A 24,390-nucleotide genomic window follows, 5' to 3' on the forward strand; every position below is an offset into this window, starting at 1 on the left:
ATCATCATGACCCCTTTGCGGGAAATGGCGCCATTGACTCCTATTATTGCACTACTCATGTCTTTCTTAACATGTCAATAAACTGGCAAATGTAGATATTTTTCTTTATAACGTTCTGTATTTGACGCCTTTATTTTCTGTCAACTTGAAAAAGCTGAAATGTGAATTTGACTGCATATGCTTTTTTTGCAAGCATGGTAAAATGTTCTCTGTAAAGTATTAAATATGCCACGTTTACACCATCTGTTACCCCGAGCCTTGACATACATTTACTTTTGTGAATGGAAAAGGTCTATTAGGACTCGCTTGGATAATTGGTATTTTTTTGTTGGCGAAAAGTGAATGGCATCTTTCATTCAATGAGCTTTGATACAGAAACCAATGTACTAGTAGATGAAGATTAAAATAATATGTCTGTAAAACAAAACAATCATCCTAGGAGATGATCTCCCTCCTTATGTATACCACCTGTCTTTTAAAACCCAACAATTTTTTCGGCTGATCTTCCCCCTACAGTCGCTTGCGTTAAAAAAAAAAAAAAAAAAGGAAAGAAAAGAAATTGCCAGCCTCCTTCAATGCCCAGTTTCTAGTGGTATAAGAGTTTTAACAAATGTGTATTTGTGCTCCTGAGTGAAATAGGCCGTTTATTGATCGCAAGTTGCTTCTTGGATCAATCAGACAGAATTACAGCAATCTGTCTCTATCACTGCCCGCGGCTCTGGCTCTGAGGTCTCTCGCCCTCCCCGAGTTTGTCCTTCTCGTCTAGCAAGTGTGCCAGCTTTTTCCAAACCACCTAAGCTGCTACATTTTGTCCCCAGTGCCCACTTTTAACAGCTGCCTCCTGCAATTACAAGGAGCAGGTACAACAGGCAGCAATCTGAGGAACAATCGCTCCTTTCTGAACTAGTTGGGAGAGAAGCTTTTGGTGTCAGCCAGTAGTGTATTACTTTACCTGTTGATAGATGGGTTATTTTTCCTCTGTGATAATTTCTTTAAAAGCCTCAGAGTTCGGCAAAGACCCAGACGGCATTGTTGTCCCTAACCTTTCCGTGGCATTATGTCTTGGTACTAAAGGGGTTTAGACACCCGTCTCCTGTTGTATTGTTCAGAGCCAGTGAAAGAGTCGTTACAGTACATGACAGAACTGCGTATCCCTTTGCCGCGTGCTCTTTTAACGGTTTACTTTCTAGACAGACCAGCATGTATTTTTTTAAATAATCCCAATGTAGATGGCCGGATAAATGATAAAGGGGTAGATGTATGAAGTAGTGATAAGGGAGGAGAAGGGAGCCAGAGGAGAAGTGGCCCATGGCAACCAATCAGCACTTAAGTAACTTCTATCATTTGCATAATATTAAATTATACAGAGCAGCTGATTGGTTGCCATCAGCCACTTCTCCTCTGGCTCACTTTTCCTCCCTTATCACTACTTCATTCATCTACCCCAAAGTCACAATGAAGACTTGTGTACCACCTGATTTACTACTTTATTTACTGTGTTCTTTACTACATTATTAGAGAATTATTATTAGGCTAAATTATCTTGATTTAGTCCAGCTCGTAGGGCTGCCTGCTCACTATCACAGCTCGCAGGGTCAGTATTCAACTGACCCCCCTGCATATGCCGATTCCCCCTCGCTCCGTATTTGGAACGAGGGGGAATCGGCGCATGTGGGCGCTAAAACAGTGAGACTCATGGCTAAATGCAGCAGGCTCCCTGCATCAGCCGCGAGCCTCACTCTTTGGGGGAATCCTTGCCGTCCCCTGACAGCGAGGTTTCCCCCGGAACGTTGAATAGGGTGAGCGGCCAGCGCGGGGGTTAAACAGCGAGGATCGCTTGTTTTGTGCGATCCCCATCGTTTAACCCCCTCGTCGGCTGCATTGAATACACCCCTTAGTGTCATAATATTGACAGGCTTCCCTCACTGTAGTGCAGTGGTTCCCAAACGGTGTGCCGAGGTACCCTGGGGTGTCTCAGGACACTTGCAGGCGGTGCTTGGGTTGGTGGTCTTGAACCATTGCAAATTCTTTATAGTCCGTGTAATAGGCAAAAAAACAGTGCTGGTAGCTGCCAATCATAAATATGTGGACAAACAGAAGTGAATCCTGTACCTCCCCACATATTTAAACCTAAGGATGACATATAAACACAATATACCGTGTTTCCCCGATTATAAGACACTGTCTTATTTTTTTTTCCTCTCAAAAAAGACCATAGGTCTTATTTTCGGGGGAGGGCTTATTTTAATAGACCCCACATTCTTGATGGCCCCAAACCTTTCCACATGCCCCCACATTCTTGATGGCCCCAAACCTTTCCACATGCCCCCACATTCTTGATGGCCCCAAACCTCTGTTTGCTTACAGAGACAGCCAGAACTGTATTGATGGCCCCTGTGTGCTGTTGGGGCTGTGTGCTGTACAGGCTGTACTGTTCAGCAGCCGCGTGATGTGCGCAGCGTGATGTGCGCTGCGTGACGTCACGCCGCGCCTACCGCAATGCATCCCTGGGAACGGGAGCCGCGGTATTATCGTGCAGGTACAGGAGAGTTGAGCAGGGCTACATTTTAATAACTTTAATCAAATCTATGGGAAAATTCATAGGCCTTATTTTCGGGGGAGGGCTTATTTTGGACAAATGTTCCAAATCTGGGGTAGGGCTTATTATCGGGGTAGGTCTAATTATCGGGGAAACACGGTAGTTAATTTAATATTTTTTTCTAAATTTCTCAATCTGAAATTTTTATCCTAGGGGTGCCGTGAAAAAAAATCTGATTCTCTTGGGTGCCGTGATTCAGTAAAGTTTGGGAACCACTACTGTAGTGCATTAGCGTTTACTGTCCTGAACAGGAGCACTTTACAGAGAGTCTTCCTACCCGCAAAGGTAGGCACATGTCTCAGTCGTGCCTCAGAACATTGGCGAGAGAGGGCTGTTTTGAAGCACATGAACCTTTCTCTGGTGTTAATCCAAACATTGGGGGGGCAGTGTGCTGTTTACAAGCTTGATGGACTATTTGGAGCACATGGGCCTTTCCCTGAGGGCCTCTGTGTTTTCTGTTCATAACTGAACTATACTCTGGCCGCCAACACTAAAACTGTATTAAATACACATGTTTTTAGATTACTACAATGTTTTGCTCATTAGACTATTAGTATTATTAAACGTTATAATGCAACACCTGTGGTCTGCAGTACCGTACTGAGGGCAAACAATAAGGCCGGGCAAAACTATAGTGTACATACAGGCAATCCTGTGACTGCGCTAGCTGTGGCAAATAACCCGCGATTGGTCACAGCTAGTGTGGAAGGAAGAGCAGCCACTCCTCTGTAGAACATTACAATACAGTAGACAAGTAACAACAGATAGTACTAAAGCTCTCACCACAGCCACTGATGGAAAGTGTGCAATGGAAGTTGTCAGTGTAAGCTAAAACCGGTACTCATTAGCGTGGTTCTGGGTTGACTGGTGAAATGAAAAAAACAGTGAATGAGTGGAGCCCGAGAAGGAGTTGTAGATTATTACTGGTGTGTAGGAGACGTAGGCAATGAGAACAGGAGGTAGAAGGACCTTGCTCATGGAGATTACAGTCTAAAGCAGTGGTCCTCAAGGCACACGAAGAGTCCAGGTTTTAAAGCTTCCCCATACATTAGCACAGGTGACTTAATGACTACCTCATTTATTTTGTTTTATCCATCTGTGTTCAAGCTTGGCTATCACAAAAACCAGCAGTGAGTGTGCCTTGAGCACTGTGATTGAGGACCCCTGATCTACAGGGAAGGTCTGAGACCAATGGGAGTTCTATGGAGTGAGTCAGTGTGAGGGGACAGGAAACGGAAGTGTTTGAGTTGGATGGTGCAGTACAGGGGATAGGGTCATTAGGTCAGCCCTTAGATCGACACCTGAAATAGGTCGACATGCCTAAGGTTAACAGGGTTCGATGGTCGACACAACATTAGGTCGACAATGGCAAGGTGGACAGCCAGAAGGTTGATATGAGTATTTCACTTTTTGGGGGGCGGCCGACATGTGCCAACAGGTGGTTTTTCATGCCCTATCATTCACTAGGGTATGGACGGAGAAAAGAATACTGTGCTGAGTGCAGCGAGGCACCGTGCCAGGAGCATGGCGAGTGCATCGGTACAATTCCATGTCGACATTCGGAACAAAAAAAAAACCCAGTGAGAGCCTCATGTTGACTTTTTGACTGTCAACCTGATGCTTGTGTCGACCTTCCAACTCTGTCGACATTCAGTAGTCAACCCAATTTATTTATTTACCTTTTTTATATAGCGCAGCGTATCCCATTGCGCTTTACAGTCGGAAACAAACCGACATAGAGGTAGGAGGGCCCTGCTCGCAAGCCGAATGCATGTCGACCTGAATTGGGTCAGGTATTGACCCATACCCAAGTGACTAGTATTTATTCCTAAAATAACCTCTGCTCTCTTTATATAACATAATTATATGGAGAATTCATTTTTAAAGTCCACCAAACGCCTCCTGAGCGGTCGGACAAGGAACCAGCATCCGCTCTCATTATCCGTCCCTCCAGCTAAACTGAACTCCCTCCTTAGTTTTTATTTGTATTTGTTGTAATTGATAACTGTCCTGTCCTCTGCTGTAAAAGTAATGGGTACTTGTTTCATAGCACAGCGCCCTTCGGGTCCCATCGCATACCATAACTTAAGGTATGTGATGGGACCCGATCAGACCCGACCGACCCGATTTTCGGGTTTTAAAGACGTTTTCATACAATTAAAAAAATCGGTCGCAACGCATGCCATTACAATGGCATGCAACGCGACCGATTCGACCCGATTTTACATTGTACAGCCACCCTGATGGCTGATTACAATGTTAAATGCCCCCCCAGACCCGATTTTTAATTGTATACCCACCATGATGGTTAATTATTATGTCAAATGCCCCCCCCATTGTTAACGCGACCCCACGATAAACGCCAACCCGAAGCGTGGCTAGCGCAGCGGTACGCGTCCTCCGACCTCTTCATACCCCCACTATTTTATATAATGTGGCGAGCGCAACGAGCCACCGAGCCCGAAGCGTGGCGAGCGCACGCGGAATACATGTGAAGTAATGCGCTGCGCTTGCCACACTTTGGGCTCGCTGCGCTCGCCACACTATATAAAATCAACTCCACACCGACGTGGATAGTGGGGGTATGAAAAGGTCGGAGGACGCGTACCGCCGCCGCTCGCCCCGCTTTGGGTTGGCGTTGATCGTGGCGTTAACAATGGGGGGGGGGGGCATTTGACATAGTAATTACCCATCAGGGTGGGTATACAATTAAAAATCGGGTCTGGGGGGGGGGGGCATTTAACATTGTAATCAGCCATCAGGGTGGCTGTACAATTAAAAATCTGGTCGAATCGGTCGCATCGCATGCGATCTGGTCACATGCGATGTGACCGATTTTTCAGGCCCGATGCCATACAATGTAAATCGGTGGCACGTGCTAGGAAACAAGTACCAAGTAATGTAGCACCCATCGAAGGCTAATAAAATGCTGTGTGCGATTGTTTGCACTATTTCAAAGCCCTTTATGTAATGCTAAAAAAAAATCAAGTTATTCAATGGGACGCTACATTATCCTCTACTGATCAGGCTTTGTGATCTCGTCACATCTGCTGCTGACAATAGCAGAATGAGGTATCTTCCCATTTGAGCATCCAGTGCCAGTTCACCGTTACTATACCCGTGACAAAGGCATGAGCAATTTGTAGGGTTTGAAGTGGATGCTCCCTTCTGGTAAACCCAAGGGGCAGGCCGTCCGTGTTGGCATATGCTAAAGCCTGATAGCAGCGCTTGGCGTGGCTCTCTTGATGAGCCTAAATCTGCGTCTTTGTTCTTGCAGACACCAATCAGGGGCAGCAGGGGCTTTCACTCAGTGGGAAGAGATGACCGCCAAGGTTCACAATAGCTGCATTGTACTGTTGCAAATTTCTCAAAACAGCTTGACAGATCCTGGAAGATGAGGGTTAGGGAATGGGAGGAATCTGCCTCCCAGCACCATCTGTAGGTTATAACCTGGGAGTCTACACACGCTGACAGAACTAAGGGGCAAAATGAGATCTTTCGTAATTATTAAGGCTTGAATTGGCATTACAAATCTGTTCCCCTCGCTGTGTCCCACCTTCCTTTCATTATACAGCGGAGAGGCGCTGTAAGAGGCTTATTTGGCAGAGGTTAGAATTTTATTTGCATCAATTGAAATCTGATGCTAGAGAAGTAAATAAAACTACAACCGTGTAGTAAAAAACAATCAAATACTCGCAAATAACGTAAACACCTGTAATGGGGGTTATTCAGAGTTGATCACAAACGTCCAAAAGTCGCAGATTGTGATTTTCGGGCAGCGGCACCTGGTGATCGCAGTTTAAGTTATGACAGGGGGGCTATGATGTGTCGCAGGGGCAGAATGCTTAATTTTCTGGGATCGGCAACCGGAAAACGCAGGCACGTCGTGTCTGTGTGGGAGGGGCGCTGTGTTTCTGTGACATCACGCAACCGCTGTGGCTGTGTGACATCACGCAACCGCTGTGGCTGTGTGACCTCACGCAACCGCTGTCGCTGTGTGACCTCACGCAACCGCTGTCGCTGTGTGACCTCACGCAACCGCTGTCGCTGTGTGACCTCACGCAACCGATGTGGCTGTGTGACCTCACGCAACCGCTGTGGCTGTGTGACATCACGCAACCGCTGTGGCTGTGTGACATCACGCAACCGCTGTGGCTGTGTGACATCACGCAACCGCTGTGGCTGTGTGACATCACGCAACCGCTGTGGCTGTGTGACATCACGCAACCGCTGTGGCTGTGTGACATCACAAATAGCCGCTGCAACCCAATACATGGCTGACCTGTTCCTAACTTTGCAGCTAGGCTGCTCAGCCAGGGGTCTGCCGGTCATGTGTGAGCGGTTTGCTGTGTAAAGCGCTAGCACTTTAGTGATGTGCCTGCAAATTTTTGCGTGGAGGAAGCAGACGAGCAGGGTGGCATTGCGCTTTACGGGGCAGGCCCCCTGCAGGCTAACGCCAGGGTTTGCAGTTTTGCTAAATTTCGCAACACTGCAACCAGCTCTAATCAGGCTCAATGTCTGGAAGTGCACAAAAAGAACACACAAATAATTGTATTTTGTTTTATTTATTTATTTTAAGTCCTATTTATACATTTGGGACTCTTGTTCTTGTGTACTGTATGTATTACACGCAAATCAGACACAAACATCTCTCATTTTTGTTTCAGAAGACATTATACTGGAGGCCATTTGTACCTCTTATTGCAACATAGATTATATTTAAATCTAGATTATTGTTCCAGAACCTAAACCAGCTGACCCCCAGAGGCACATTGTGCATTAGCTTAAACTAATATGCTCCTTATCAGGAAGATAGAGACGGTGACTCTCGCTGTCATTTGTCACAGTTCACTTTAAGTAATACAATCAAACTTTGTGTGTGTTCATAATAATTACAAGATTCAATTGAGCCCGGGACATGATTGTCCTGCGCATAGATGTAGATAAACTCTAAGTAATTCACCTTGTGATGATGCAGGCAGCTGAACAGTGTTTGGGTGGAAGCTTAACTCTAGATTAACGCAAGTGCTAGCTTTTTTGGACAGATTGCTCGTCTGCTGAGGTCTTTATAGATTGTTTGTTTGGCCCATACCTACAGTGTTGGGTAAGCGGATAACTAGGTCACAAATGCCGGCTGCTCTCTGTTTAGTGAGTGTTGTGGTGAAGCAGCAAGCTGGGGGACAACTGGGTCCCTTTAACTAAATAAAAAAAAAATCTATATTAAAAAAAATGCAGAGTGGCTAAAAAAAAGAAGACGACCATACTATGAAATACTATATATAGAAAAGTATATTTAATAAATAGTTAAAGGCCAGTCAAAATGACAGCATCTGCAATGTATTTTCACTGTGAGCTGTGACCGTTTTGAGCCCACCAGCTCTCCACCCCACCCCCAGTCCCTATCTGCTCCTACTGTATCTCCAATCTCTGTCTTCACAGCTCCCTTTCTCCATATCCAGCAAGTTTGAAACAGATCTGTGTCCCTGCAAAAATTGCTTTCACTTTCTGCTATGACATCTTTTAGCACACAAAGGAGTAGTTTGGTCCATCAAGTAGCCTCTAGTTCAGGGCTGGGCAATAGTGGCCCTCCAGCTGTTGATGAACTACACATCCCAGGATGCTTTGCATCAGTTTTGCTATGTGGCCATGCTGAAACTTATGCAAGGCATGCTGGGATGTGTAGTTCATCAACAGCTGGAGGGCCGCTATTGCCCAGCCCTGCTCTAGTTGTTCGTTGCTGATTCTAAGTCTGAGTGTGTGTGTGTGTGTGTGTGCGTGTGCGTGTGCGTGCGCTTTGACATTAACAAATGGACTGCTATTATTTCCAGCAGTTCTCCGTTCCATTTCGTATATTCTTTGGTCATTTCTTTTTTCCCTATATAATTAATTTGTACAATTTTTAATGACCATTTCACATTTGCTTACAAGTGCACTTCTATGAAGAATCTCCCAGGCTGGTACAAGGCCAGCAAAGTAAGGGGCACACTGGGCGATGAATCAGGCATGGACGGTATATCAGCCACATTGCTCACTGTGTACCCACAATCACGCACTCTCGTAGATTGTTCCAGGGGTCGTCCTATTGGGCGTGCTGCATACCCATTGCAGGCAACAATAATTCACATCGTTGTCTACTGCATCATGCAGGGTGTACGGACAACACAATGTAATGGTGTCTCACTGGGCCATGGATTTCCCACCGGGGGAATACAGTGGTAAGGGCCCATGATTAGGAGGGGCACGGCCGGCCAGTTTAAACAGAGGCTTGACTAACCATTAACCCTTTGCAGTCTTTTTTTTGCAATTCAAATAGTCTGCTTTAAATGAATTGTAATCTTTTTTTTTTTTTATATATATATATATATAATTCAAAAATGGTCTACATTGACTGTTGAATGAAGTTAATGTTATTTTAAAGTGTCTCACCATTGGATCTGCTACTAGCGCTAGGGCTGTTGCGCCTGATTAGACGTTGGACCTGAAAGGGTTAAAGAGTGTATGGTCTGGACCCCTTCATAAATGTATGATAATCACCAAATGAATGCACTGTATGAAATACATTATAGTGCATTGGACTGTTGTGTAACATATGTATAATGTATAATAAGTCTTGAACCTGATCCCTAGAAGAGGAAGTGGGAATTTGGCAGTGAGGCCTACTGGCGTTTCCCGTTACCCTGTGGGCCAGTTTAGTGCTGTCGCTGGGTACACACATTGCGAATATCCCTTTTAGACTGCCATTAATATCCTGGGTTATTGCACGTAAGTGTGTACCCAGCTTTACACACTGAGAAATTTGTGTTGAGCGATTTAGTGCGGGATATTTGTGTTGAGCAAAAAAGAAAAAATAATCATTGAAATATCGGGTGGGTATTACAGGAGTGAGGGGGGTGACTTACATCGCTCAGATCACTGAGATTGCAGTTTCCTGCCAAGCGATCTGAATAGATGTTTACTGCATGCTGGAATGATCTAGACAGGCTGTAGCGACACGCGGGGCCCTGCATCCCAATTGGGTTGGGACATACACACTTAGCAATTTAGCCAAATTGCTTAGTAATGAAGCAGAAATCTCCCCGTGTGTATGCCGCATTAGTCCGATGTAAGATCAAATGTGTGCTGATCTCAAATTTCAACATGCTTGCATGCAACGGATCATTCATTCTTCCTTCCTTCCTTCCTTCCTTCCTTCCTTCCTTCCTTCCTTCCTTCCTTAGCAGGGACAGTGTCGCCAGCAGTGTCATCAGGTTTGATGTACAGTACAAAAAAATTGTGTGGGGATACCTTCGTGCGAAGAGGGGGGGGGGGGGGCAGACATTTCTGCAGTCATCGGGTGGGGATTTAAAAGACACGCAGCGCTGCGTGTGAACCAGAATCACCCCCATTGCCTCTACTCACTGTGTAATGTAGGCGATATCCCCGGTCCAGTGGCATTGTGTAACCAACATTACAGTACTCCTCTTGTCTCTGTTACAATTGGATTGAAGCCCTTCATAGTGTTTGTTTTCCTGCCTGTATTTCCTTTACCTTGTATGTGTGTCCTTGTTTGTCCTAGTTTTATACTTGCAGCCTCCCCAGTGTCTGCTTCTGTAGCAAGCTGCAGCACTGTAACGGGTAGTATGGGAAGAGTTAAAGCTGCGCTAAATATATGCCAGGCATGTGGCAATTAAAGTAAATCATATATTTAATATAATTAAGAAAACATATGTAAATAAATGTACACAAAATTATAAAAATGGGCTAAAAATTAATTTTAGGTATGCACATCATATGGACCCATAATTAGGAATAGTGAACGAGTAAGAGAATAGTCACCCTTTTAGATCCACCAGCACGGGGGAGGTTCATATTGTTTCCTGGAGCTGGAGGGAGTCCAGTAACTGGCGCCTGGAGGTGCTGTTTCCACTTAGCCGTATTTTACCGGGTCTTTGAGCAGGTTGCAGTGGATGAAGCTTGGGCCTTTAGGTGGGTGGCAATCCACCAGTCAAGGTGGCAGTTAGTAGCCCTCCTCTGGATAATGATCCAGGACCGATTCTTTCAAAGTGGAAGAGGGTGAACAATCCATGTGTCTGTAGTGCACATGCAGGTGTTCAGGGACTTCTGCCCCACCTGCAGTGCACATGGTTCTGTCCATTAGCGAGAGAATTTGCTTTTGCAAGTGAACTAGAATCAGGCCCCTTGTATGAGAAGTTTATACAATAATCACACCTGTTCCTGTAGGGTGTGTCTGAATGTTGGGAGCCAGATAGCAGTTGTCGGCATAGCATAAGCAACACGCCTATAAAACAAGTGTGCGAGTACAGTAAGCAGTTGGTACCACGTGTGAATGCATTATATTAGTGTGCTCGTCCACTATTTCTTGCCTTGATATTCCTGTTTCGCCCCAGAAATGTAGGGAAATTGCAGGTGTAATGAAGAACTGTGTCGCTTTTCTTTCCAGTGTATGATTTTCTGAAAGTCTGAAAATTGCTCCTAATCCAGCAGCGTAATGCTCCAGCTGTTACATTTCCCAACAGTGCGTGTACATTGGCGGTATTACTTTTTATATTACAGGAGATGGCAAAGTGTGTAACAAAGTGGCAAATTGTTTTAAGACCAGCATTCCATTATAATTTGTGTGTTGATTGCATTTTTCTTTTTGCATACATCCAATTTTGTTTCCCCATAAGGAGGTCAGAGTGAATACGCCGCAGCTTTGATACAAACAGCCAGCTTTTGGCCTTTTTTTTTACTTTCAGTCCATTAATTTAGCACCTTTTAATAATGTCAGTCTGTGTTATGGCAGATGGCTTAATGCAGGATCCGCCTGCTCAGCCATGGGTACCTGTTTTGGATTTAGATTAAACGGGTAGCCTGCAGGGTTTAAAGAGCAGGACATACCAGGAGTTGTGTTATCGTTGGCACAATCAGAACATCCGTCTCTTCTTTGGTGGGGGTTGCTCTTCTACAATTTATTATGGTTAGGCAAGGACTAGGTAATACTTCAGTGTGGGAAGTGAGAGGAAGGATATACTCAGACAAAAAAGTTCATTCTATATTGAATAGTTAAAAAAAAAAAAAAATTCTATGCTTTTTTTTTCTTTCTTTTTTTCAATCTATATGCTTCCTTAAGGGGTGTACACACAGGGCACTAGCTGGGAGATTTTGACTGACCGATTTTGCTTAGCCAAAATTACGATGTCGCCGACGGAGATGAGCCATCCCCAGCAGCCACCGCCGGTGTGTACATTCAAATAGACACTGCAGTGTCTAGTCAAAATATTCTTGCCTGCAGTGTCTATTTGGCTGGCGCTAGCGATGCCGCAGGCCCGCGCATTGCTATCGTCCGCTGTGTACACACAGGGCAATTCAGGCTAACCTTTTAAGCGATTTTGATATTTATGAACTTCTCTTTCCTATTTGTATTATTGATTGGATCTCATTGGGCGTATGGAATAGGGTCAAACACGGACCTCTTTTTTTATTAAAGCAGCAATCATTTACAAGACAAAACCAGTTTGGTTTTGCCTTGTAAATGATTGCCGCTTTAAAAAGAAGTCCAAGATCTGTCAGCATCCTGCACCGGACCCTATTTCTTATGTCTCCTTATGTTTAGGGTCAGTGAAAGTACTCGTGAGGTGATAACGGTCATACCAACCAGAGCCGTCTAACCGCAGATAGTTCTGTGGTGAGCAAGTACGGTATACACAGTTTATTTTTTTTTGTGCGCACAATTGCCACCATCCTGTATTATGATATTTTCTTCTCTGTGTCACTATTAAATGTGATCTATTTGGCTGCAGTCATACAGCAGAGCTGACCACTTTTGACGACACAATAATTACAAAAGTCCTCTTTGTCCGCGAAGTGTATTAATCTAGAACGGCGGTTGTGCGGCTTTGCGCTACCTTCCAGTGTGAACAAGCGTGATCAATTGGAAGTGCTTCATTCCCAGCATGCCTAGAGTGATAAGTTAACACACCAGTGGGATTTTCTAGGGCCCACCTAGATGCCACGCTTGTAATGTGCTAACAAGCTCATTTCTTCCCTCCCTCTCGCCTCTCCTTTCTCTCTTCTCCCTTAGAGGAATAGCTTAGAAGTTCCATGAAGTAAAACATAATGAAAAGCACCACGGGGTACAGGAGAGAACTGTGATTTTTTTTTTAGGTTTTTTTTTTCTTCCAAGCCAAATAGAAAATTAGTTTTGGTAATACACAAAGGGCAGTTTCTCATGTGCAAGGGAGACTTGCTGTGAATCTGAAGATTCTATTAACTACATAGAAATCAGCAGCTGGGAGAGACTCCTGTAGCCTCTTTCTCCTCGGCGTAGACGCACGCGGCCGGTGATCAGATGTAACAGGAAGTTATCAGCAAAATATAATGTTTTTAATTTTTTACTTCTGGTGAAATGTGCATAGTTCTGTTCATATCCACTATTGTTTTATTATACATGTTTCATTAATGTTATATGGCCTTCCTGTATACTAGAGGTATTATGGCATACACACTTGCCAATTTCCATGCATTTTCTAAGCGATCTTACTAGACCACTTAGAAAATGCTCGCACATTGCTCCATGTGTAGGGGCCATAGCGATCGCAATGCGCATCGCTATCACCCGCAATTAATATCCAGCATGCCGGTTAAATCTAGTTAATCGACCGTCAGTGCCAATGTTCTCACCTGGGGACACTGGCTCTGACAGATCGTTAAGCAGACAGCGCTGGCACATTACTGTGTGCTGAGCATTCTGATCTAGAACGCTTAGCAAATCTCCCCGTGTGTAGGCCTCTTTACTGTTGTGGTTCATATCTGTGTTGTCATTCTTATCACAGTAATGAGCAAAGGTCCCTATACATTAGACCGACTTGTCCGAAGAGCTAGTCGGACCCAATTTCCTCTGAGCTCCCCAGGCAGCTGCCCAGGAGAGCGAACTATGATTTGGCACTTGATGTGACATTTTTACATGGGATAAATAGCATGCAATTTATCCCATGTAATTCCCGGGGATCTGCGGGGGGCAAGAGGTCTGGGCTCTGCGTGCAGCGTTAAGCGGGGCGGGTAGCCCGCGGTGCCCGTGAAGCGCTGAGCGGTCACTGTGGACAGTGGCAGCAGAACATGAATTAAAAAAAATAGGACTGCCGCTGATTGGCTGAGAGTTCTCTCGCTCAGCCAATCGGTGGCAAAATTGCTGATTGGCTGAGAGCACTCTCAGCGGCAGGCCTGTCTTTTGAATTTTGTTTCACGCTCTATATATATATACATATATATCTCAAATACATCCTACAAGAGATAGTTCTTGCTTTGTACTTTTGCAGTCACTTAAGCTGCTGATATAAATTACCATGTTGGCCATATCATTTTAGTCCATCACTGACTACTCACATTAGCAGACCATGGTTACTTGCTCGCACGTTGGCCGTACCTATTGTTTTTTTTATGCAGTAATTAGAGATCAGATTGATCAAAAAGTACTAAATGGCCACCCACGCCTCTTTCAGGCAATACTATTGGCTAATTAGCACACCCCATTTCCACGAATTTGGCCCCTTTCTGATGTTTTGGGGACTGCGAATGCATGGGAACGCCTTTAGCAAAAAAAAAAAATAATAATAATTTTCGGTTGGTGTTTTTGGGTACCACAGATATAAGGTTATGTAAGTCCGATCTTCCTTGGTAAGGCTACACAGTTGTGGTAGGATGGTTTGAGAATGCTGGAACATGAAGATATGGGGACAGCAGGCTAGCTATTGCTTTTGATAATTGTGTACAGCTGCCTGTGGCTCACATTTACACCGCTACTGGATAATAACCTTTGTCAAATCTAAAACACATTCATCTATGTCTCTAATATAAGTACAAGACTTACTTAATGAGCCACAGGATAAGCTATGGTTATATAATATATATATATATATATATATATATATATATATATATATATACAGTATATTGTTTGAAATAACTTTGTTTTGTTCAGCAGTTATATAAAAAAGAAAAGGTTTTAACTAAAACGTGCTTCCGTTATTTCTGTAGTGTCTGCTATGCTTATCGGCCCTTATTCTGGTTCACTCGCAAAAGCAAATTCCTTCTCAAATGGACAAAACCATGTGCACTGCTGGGGGGGGGGGGGGGGCAGATGTAACTTGTGCAGATTTAGCTGAGATTTGGGTGAGTTCTTTTGTTTCTGTGCAGGGTAAATACTGGCTGCTTTATTTTTACACTGCAATATAGAGCTCACTTTGAAGTAAAACCCCACCCAAATGTATTTCTCTTTGCACATGTTACATCTGCCCGACCTGCAGTGCAGCATGGTTTTGTCCATTTGAGAAGGAATTTGCCTTTGCGAGTGAACCAGAATAAGGGCCATTGTGTGTAATACAGATGTTTTCATTCTCTTCTGTATGATTATTTGCTCTTAACGCTAATATACCGAAGCTTTGAGGAAAGGATGCGGTACTTGGATTCGATCATCCAGCAACATTTGGAGCCCACCACCTTTGAAGACTATGCTGCACAAGTCTTCTGTCCAGCTCCACATCATAACCACCATCTACAAAATGCACGTGAGTCTCTTTCTGGAACCATGAAATGTAATTTCTCAATCAGGGTGAATATTCAATGAGGTCTGATTTTTCCGCTATACCAAAAAAATCTGCAATTTTTTTGTGACTGGGGATTTTAATATATTCCACAGGTTCTCAAACTCAGTCCACAGGACCCCACGCAGTGCATGTTTTGCAGGTCTCCTTACAGTACCACAAGTGAAATTATTAGCTCCACCTGTGGATTTTTTAAAATGTGTCAATGAGTAGTGAATTCACCTGCTGGGTGACCTGAAAAACGTGAGGACTGAGTTGGAGAACCCCTGATCTATTTAATTGGAGGGCCTATTTTGTTTTCGAGGTCAGCTTATGTTCTAACCATTGTTTGTTTTTATGCTTCCAACTTAATAACTTCTGCATCGGTTTGGTGCAGCGGTTTTTTTAACCTATTTTTAGGTATAATTGTTCCAGTGGTTGAGATATCTATCTATCTATATCAATGGCAGAAACTGAATTTTAGGCGAATTTTTATTTATTTATTTTAAAGTAATTTTCTAGCTACAGTATACTTGAACTGTATATATAAAGGACTGTGCGTAAATATTTGGCTGAGACGGAATGGAACATCCCTCCGAATTCTAGCAGATCCTTGTTACATTATTATGTCTTGGAACAGGTAAATCATATGTAACAGATTGAGTCTTTGCGTTGGTCTATTTTCTGGAAGTTCACAACATGTTGTACCATCTGGCAGCCAAAAAAGACAAAAAAAAAAAAGTTCAATTATGTTTTCCCCTCTTTGTGTGAAAATATTGCTACTGCCTGGCATTCTTCCTTTTGGTTAAAGATAATACAAAAAAAAAATGACATCACAGGTGGTCTTGGACAAACTGTTTTGGACGCTGTTCGCAGCACCAGATGATGTTGTTGCTGTAACCTCTTTATTAAATCACCACAGGATGCAGAATATATTGGCCATTTTTACTTGCGTATTTCAGAATCTTTTGTCCACAAGACCCACTTGCTCTTACTGGTTGCTGTCTCTTCTGGATATATCGCTCAAATGAAACTGTGGGTCGTGAGCACATTACTTACTGTGCGAATATTCTGTGTGTGCGCGCATTGTATGTGTGTTTGTGTGTGTGTGTGTATGTATGTATGTATGTGTATATATATATATATATATATATATATATATATATATATATATATATATATACTCCAACAAATGATAGCACTCAGGAAGCAGAAGTAATGAAAGAAAGCTGAATTGTATTACATCAGTCAAGCTTTCGGGGTGTTACCCCCTTCGTCAGGACACAGTTCCTACAGCCAGTAGGCTGAATGTACATTCAGACAGAATCAGAGACCAGAGCACTCCTACTGAAGGTGAGAATCGCCTCTTGAAGTACCCCTGATTCTGTACTGAATTTTTTGCTTTTTAATTCAATTAAGCTGGACCCACCAGGTTTTCAACCCTATAACCAATTGGGTTTTCCTAGATCAATAGGGGAGATAGTCATCAATTTGATTAATTGTAGATATACCTACCCTAAAAGGCTCTTTCTCTGCAAAGTTGTCGTTTTGTAAGAAAAATCGGTACTCTTTACCTAGCACGGCGCCCATCGCGGGCATCGCGGCCATCGCATGCACTAAAAAACGGGTGCGACGCGATGCCCGCGATTTCCCATAGGGAACAATGTTAAAAGTGTCAATGGACGCGATTTTAGTGTTCAATGCCTCAATGCCCGCGATTTTTCCATAGGAAACAATGTTAAATGGGCCACAGAGCCCAAATAGTCCCCCTAAAATACCCCCACTATCCACGTCGGCGTGGAGTTGAGAATAGAATAGTGTGGCGAGCCACCGAGCCCGAAGCGTGGCGAGCGCAGCCAGCCCCGCGAGGGGACGCGGATACCTTCACAGGTAAACGCGTCCCTTCGCGGGCTTCACAGGTATCCGCGTCCCCTCGCGGGGCTCGCCACGCTTTGGGCTCGGTGGCTCGCTGCGCTCGCCACACTATTCTATTCTCAACTCCACGCCGACGTGGATAGTGGGGGTATGAAAAGGTCGGAGGACTCGTACCGCCGCCGCTCGCCACGCTTCGGGTTCACGTTGATCGTGGGGTGGCGTTAACAACTGTGGGGGCCATTTCAGACTTCAGGGGGACTATTAGGGCTCTGTGGCCCATTTAACATTGTTTCCTATGGAAAAATCGCGTCCATTGAGGCATTGAACACAAAAATCACGTCCATTGACACTTTTAACATTGATCCCTATGGGAAATCGCAGGCATCGCGTCGCACCCGTTTTTTTTGTGCATGCGATGGCCGCGATGCCCGCAATTTTTTACCCCCGATGACCGCGATGGACATCGTGGGCGCCGTTCTAGGTAAAGAGTACCGAAAAATCTCTAGCGACATTGTCTGGAGGTAGATCACTCTCCGCCAGTCGGCCCACCTACATAGACATTGGAAATAGGTCATTCATTTATACAAGGACCTATTAACAGAACGGACTGTTTCTTCTTGTGAAAAACACACAAAATCAATTTTTGAGATCCGTTAACCCCTGATGAAGTCCCGTTCAGGGGCGAAACACGTTGGGTTATCTTCTTCTGCTGTTTCCATGCATCAGAGATATGTCAATGAAATGTACAAAGATCTGGAATAACTTTTACCACTGTGTGGAAAGAAAATACTTTTTAAATAAACATTTAAAAATTGAATGGACTTTTTCTATGTGTAGAGTGAATTATACTAAAGCTAATCTAATTGTAGTGATCAACGTCAAGGGCGCCAACCCACTATTGTACTCCATATATATATATATATATATATATATGTATGTGTGTGTGTGTGTGTGCAATGAATGTGTATGTGTATATTATCTCTATCCCTCTCTCTCTCTGTACATATATTATTATTCTAAACCTGAGTATAACGGGCTAATTAGGGTGTTAGTCAGAAAGGTTAGGGTTAGGCTGCGGGGTGGGACTGTTAGGTACTTAGAAGGAGGGGTAAGTTTGGGCGGTGGGGTATGGGATTTGGACTTGGCACTAGTGGGGAGGTTTAGGCTGCGGAGAGGGGACATTTAGGCACTTAGAAGGAGGGGTTATGTTTAGGCAGTGGGGTACGGGGATAAGGAGAACTACAAAAAGGGTTTAGACAGCGCTAGACAGTGCTGCACACATTTTAGCAATAATAGACCATAATAATAATAATAAATATAATAATAAATATTTTCTATATGTATGTATTAACAATTAGTCTTATTTATTCATAAAAAGGGGGGGGAAATTACCCATAGGAGATATATAATTACCGGCCGGTATATTGAACAAACAAACAATTAAAAATTAGCTGTTTGAAACGTTGGCAAAGACACGGTGTCTATTTGCCTCGCATGAGGGGATCGGGTGCTGAAGTGCTGGCCGGCAGAATACAGCAGAGAATGTTCGTGCTGACGCGTTTCCCCGCCTGCGTGTCGCTGGGGATTTTTCAAAGATCCGCCGAGACACGCAGGCGGGGGAAACGCGTCAGTCAAAAACATTCTCTGCTCACTGACATTCTGCCGGCCAGCACTTCAGCATCCGATCCCCTCATGCCAAAACTGGTTCCAGTGTAATTTGGAGGAAAAGCTTTGACGTATTGGAGTGGTAAATATATCTGATTTGCAATACAGGAGAAATAATCTTTGAATATTTTTCTAACTGGATTTTGCCACTAACCCATTGCCAGCTTACTTGCACCTTTTCAGTATGAGGTTTTGAACTAACCTGCATAACTGCTTAATGTTCTACAATATTTATCATCTACTTAAAGATTTCTAAGAACTAACTGCTGCCATGGAGAATACCAAATATTGATACTTGAAAGTGATTATATTTTCAAATTTTTTTTCCCTCAGGTGCTAATAGTTTTATATTTATTTATTTAATTATTTATATGTGTATATGTATGTAGTTACACTACAGCTAATTTTTGATTGTTTGTTCAATATACCGGCCGGTAATTATATCTGTCCTATGGGTCATTTTCCCCCCCTTATTATGAATAAATAAGACTAAGGGGGATATTCAATCTCCGTCGAGCATCTCCCGTGGGGGAGATGCTCGACGGGCCCTATTCAATGCTGTCTTCCCCGACAGCATTGAACAGGGTTTCCTGCCAGAACGAGCCCGACATCTCTAGCTGTCGGGCTCGTTCTGCCGAGAACAGCCGGGAAGTGACGAGCTGCCGGCTGCAGCTCGTCACTTTCCGGCCGCAACTCGCGGCCATGCCCCCTTCTCGCCCCGCTGCAGGCGGGACATTGAATCCCGCCTGCGTGTTCTCGGTCGAGCTGACCGAGAACGGGACTGGGTCACGGCCTGCCGTGACCTGAAGATTGAATATCCCCCTAATAGTTAATACATACATATAGAAAATATTTATTTTGTCTATTATTGCTAAAATGTATGCAGCACTTTCTAGCGCTGTCTAAACCCTTCTTGCAGTTCTTCTTATCTCTTTTTGGGATCGAGTAAGTTCCATATTGTCTATAGCTTTTAGTGACTGCCCTTCTAGCGCTTTGAAAAAATCCCCCCCCCCCCTCCTCCTCCTTATTTCTGTCTACACGGATAAGGGCTTGGCACTAGTGAGGGGTTTAGGCTACAGAGGGGGACGTTTAGGCACTTAGAAGGAGGGGTTAGGGATAAGGACTAGGCACTAGCAGGGAGGATTAGGGTCAGGCTGCAGGGGGTAAGGGTTAGGCTACAGTGTACTCTGGTTGGATTCTCTCCTTCAGGATGCCAGCGTTGGTTATCTAAACACCAGCATTCCAAACACCTGTCATCTGATGCAAGGTGGCCGCATGGTACATAACAAATAGGGGTGAGTGTGGAAGACAGCAGATGAGGGGAGATAACAGTAGCTGACAATAAGAGCTTAAATTCCAAATGACTGTATTGCAAAACCAGTAGAATATCTATTCACCAAAAACTACATTATTTTTTTCCTGCTAACTGTATGCAAAGTTCAGTTCCGTTTCCACGATTCCATGTTTTATTTGTATTTCTCTCTCTCTCTCTCTCTCTCTCTTTTTTGATCATGGTCATTGTGTAATTTACTGTGGAGAGTGTTCGCAGTTCTGTTCTTCCTGGAGGTCATTATCTGTCCATCTATCATCTGCCATCTGAATGAATGTGTAAAGAAGGATCCTGCTGATCATTTGAATTGACATTTCTGACACAAACTGAGATTTAAAGGGACGTCTCGGACCTCAGAGCAATTATTATGTGTTTTTAATAACTGACAACTATCATTAATGAAGGACACATTTATAACAATGCTACAAGGTGTTTTTTTCTTTTGTATTGTCTTTCATTTCACCTTCGTTCTCCTAGAGGTATAATTAGTATAACGAATCTATGGCTGATCTAAGTGAAACCAGAATTATTACGATCATGAATTAACAATGCTGTTATCTGCCCTTGCTTTTGGGAACCATTAATTCACATGATGATACCATATTGCATGTGGGCTTCTGAAAATTAAATTTTTGTGTGATTTGGGTCTGGATCATTGGATAGACATGAACTAGGTCGACACCACTAGGTCGACATACAGGGAGGTCGAAATGGGTTAGGTCGACAGGGTCATTAGGTTTACACAAGCATTAGGTTGACATGGGGAAGGTCGACGTGGGGTTTTTCACCTTTTTGATACAACTGTCGACATGGGCACTGAAATTCTGCCTGTCGGCACATGTCGGCTCAAGTAAAAGTGAAAAACGCCATGTCGACCTTTTGATTGTCGACCTTCCCCATGTCGACCTCATGCTTGTGTCGAACTAACCCATGCCGATCTTCAGCCAAGTCGACCTTCCTGCATGTCGACCTAGAGGTGTCGACCTACTGCTTGTAGACCTAGTGACCATATCCCTTTGATTTATTGACAAATATTCCGTCGTTTCTAACCTAATCTATTAAAGCCTCCTCGCTATTTGATTGGTATTTTTATTATTTCCTCTTTTTAGATCACTAAATGTATTCAGTGTGAGAGGTAAGACCCGATTCTTTCTCCTGTCTCTTCTTGCATGAAGCCTTTCTAATCATTGGCACCACATCACTGCATGGGGGGTGAGAAGGGGTCTGTCAGTGGGCACCTGTCTCTAACATCCTCATCATCCCTGTTCTATGCATGAATCAGTATGGCCACCATTGACTGATGGTCAAAACACCGACATTTTTATGCCGACATGGTCAAAATGACGACATTTAAAATGACAACGGGTCGGAGAGTCAACATGTTTTTTTCCAAAAAAGTTCTGATGTTTATGTTTCGAAATAGGTCGACTTGGACACCATATAAGTGTAACGTGTCCCCCTCGCATGGGCTCGGTGCATTGCATCGCTTCTCTCAGCACACTTTTAAATTCTAACTCAATGCCCACACTTGGTAGAACAAGTTGGTTTTTCAACAAAATTCATGTCGACTTTTTGACCTGTCGACGATTTAAATGTCGGACTTTTGACCATGTCTGCATAAAAGACGTGACGGTATTTTGACCGTCGGTCAATGGTGGTCGGTATTTTGACTGTAGGTAAATTGACTGTATCCCCTACATCAGGCACTCCCAACCACGGTCCTCAAGGCACACCAACAGTGCAGGTTTTAGTGATATCCAGGCTTGAGCACAGGTGCCTTAATTAGTATCTGAGGGATTCTGATTAAACCATCTGTGCTGAAGCCTGGATATCACTAAAACCTGCACTGTTGGTGTGCCTTGAGGTCCGTGGTTGGGAGTGCCTGCCCTACATAATGCTTCAGGACTTGGGCCTATTAGATGTCAGAAATAGCTGGTCCTACAAAAGTGCATAGCTAAAATATCTAAAACCTTAGCGATATATTCCAAGTTTCCAAAATGAAAGATGAAGCTCTAGTCTGAACAAAGCAATCCGGTAGAGTGGACCAGAAGAAAGGCTGCTGACACTAATGACAATACAGTACAGGTTGAGTATCCCCTATCCGAAATGCTCGGGACCACGAGTATTTCGGATAGGGGAATTTTACGGTTTTTGGAATAATTTTTTTTTTTAGCATACTTACCTGTCCCCTGATGGTGTCCGGTGGTCCTTCGGCCTCCACGCAGTCCCCGGGCATCCACAGCAGGCCTCATGCATCTTCACCAGGCTCTCCAGCGGTCCCAGGAATGCATTGCGCGAGTGTGCGCGCGCACCGGTGACGTCACCGGCGCGCGCACACACTCGCGCAATGCATTCCTGGGACCGCTGGAGAGCCTGGAGAAGATGCCGGAGGCCTGCTGTGGACGCCCGGGGACTTGGTAAGTATGAAAAGAGGGTTAGGGGGGGTAAAAAAAAAAAAAAAAATTCCGAATTATTCCAAAAACCACGTTTTTTGGAATAATTCGGATACGGGATGCACGGATACGGGATACTCAACCTGTACTGACACTGTATGATTGCTGGGTCCATTGATCTATAGAATGCATGTAAACCGTAGTATTACATTATTGCATCCCTAGAAATATAACTGCAGATGAGAAGCAAGCAGGGTGAAAACTATTGATTTGAAGTTCTGGTTATGTGCTGCTGGGTTGCTGAGGTTCCAGATAGGCCACTTTCGCTGAGCAGCATCAGTCTTCTCTCTGCATGATGTACCACTCCGCTGCTATACAGTGGCAGTGTTGCAAATGTGATTGCCACAATGCAGCTTGCACACACAAAACTAAGTACATCTACATGCACTGGCTTTTGTGTGCTGGGTTGTTCACCAACTTTCACAGCAAACGTTCATATCTGTCAAAATGTTCACAGAGTTTTGTGAAAGGCTAACTTTGTAGGTAAGAAGCAAACTCAGAAGTAAATGAGAATATTAGTGTTATAAATACTTTGCACATTTTATGTTTGTGGATAAATACACCCATAAATAGGCAGAAAAATGTTTTGTTTTCAACTTTGAGGATATTTTGTTTCTGGAGAAAAAAACAAAGAAAGTAACATTCAAACTGATTAGACTGAGACCTTTTGTTTCTTATTTTACTTTCCTTTTTTATTGCAATTTAAAAAAAAAAAAAAGGTACTTGTTTCCTAGCACGGCGCCACCGATTTTAATTTTATCCATCGGGTCGGAAAAATCGCGTCGATCGCATCGCGTGCCAACCAAATCGCATGCGATGCGATCGACCCGATTTTTACATTGGAATCAATGTAAAATGGTCCCTGAGACCCGATTTTACATTGATTTAAATGTAAAAAGCCCCAAAACCCCCCATTTTTATACCAAACCCCCCCCCCCTCATGTTTGAAATACCCCCCCATTGTTAACGCCACCCCACTATTGACGCCAACCCGAAGCGTGGCGAGCGCAGCGGTACGCATCCTTTGACCTTTTCATACCCCTACTATCCACGTCGGCGTGGAGTTGATTTTATAAAGTGTGGCGAGCCGGAAGCGTATCCGCGTCCCCTCGCGGGCTTCACAGGTATCCCCGTCCCCTCACGGGGCGCGCTGCGCTCACCACTCTTCGGGCTCGCTGCGCTCGCCACACTTTATAAAATCAACTCCACGCCGATGTGGATAGTAGGGGTATGAAAAGGTCGGAGGACGCGTACCGCCGCCTACCACGCCCTCGCTGCGCTCGCCACGCTTCAGGTTGGCGTCAATAGTGGGGTGGCCATTAAACATACTTTTTAAACATATTCAGTGTGAAATGGGCCATATTGGCCCATTTCACATTGTCACCTATGTAAAATCGGGTTGATCGCATCGCGGCCCATTATAATGGCCCGCGACCGACGCAATCAACCCGATTTTCACTTTAACAATTATTTAACATTGTTCCCTATGGGAAAATCGCGTCGGTCGCATCGAACACAATCAAAGCGATTTTGTCTTTCATTGGCAAATTAGCTGGTGATTGACACAAAATCGGTTCCATCGCGTTGATTGTATGCCTTAAGTGCCTTAAAGGCATACAATCAACGAGATGGGGGCCGTGCTAGGAAACAAGTACCAAAAAAAACAGTTTTTGGTTAAAATACTGTTCCATGACAATAGGGCAATGTTTTTTGTCACAGATGCATGTTGTCCACTCAAGTGGACATGTGTATAATTTCTTACTTTTGTGTTATTATAAACCCTGAAGACTAAGGAAAAAAAATAAAAATAGGTTATAATTCATGCAGTTTATCTGCTGCTGTTTTGTTTGAGATATAATAGGTATAATATAAAAATAACAAATGTGTCGGACATAGATGAGCATTTTT

The 24,390-nt window shown here is 43.9% G+C and overlaps 1 protein-coding gene across 4 annotated transcripts in view; it reads left to right on the plus strand.

Moving 5' to 3' along the window:
- RALGAPA1 (Ral GTPase activating protein catalytic subunit alpha 1) overlaps positions 1-24,390 on the plus strand; it is a 194,394-nt gene that overhangs the window by 167,575 nt on the left and 2,429 nt on the right. For 3 of the 4 annotated variants that reach the window (XM_083167787.1, XM_083167784.1, XM_083167785.1), the window contains one exon: positions 15,017-15,144. In XM_083167787.1, coding sequence (XP_083023913.1) covers positions 15,017-15,144 — 128 coding nt within the window. Of the gene's footprint in view, positions 1-15,016; positions 15,145-21,138; positions 21,165-24,390 lie in introns of all 4 variants that reach the window. The other variant, XM_083167786.1, reaches the window with a different exon arrangement.

Source organism: Crinia signifera, chromosome 12, assembly GCF_055691185.1.
Source record: "Crinia signifera chromosome 12, ASM5569118v1, whole genome shotgun sequence".
Classification (NCBI taxonomy): domain Eukaryota; kingdom Metazoa; phylum Chordata; class Amphibia; order Anura; family Myobatrachidae; genus Crinia; species Crinia signifera.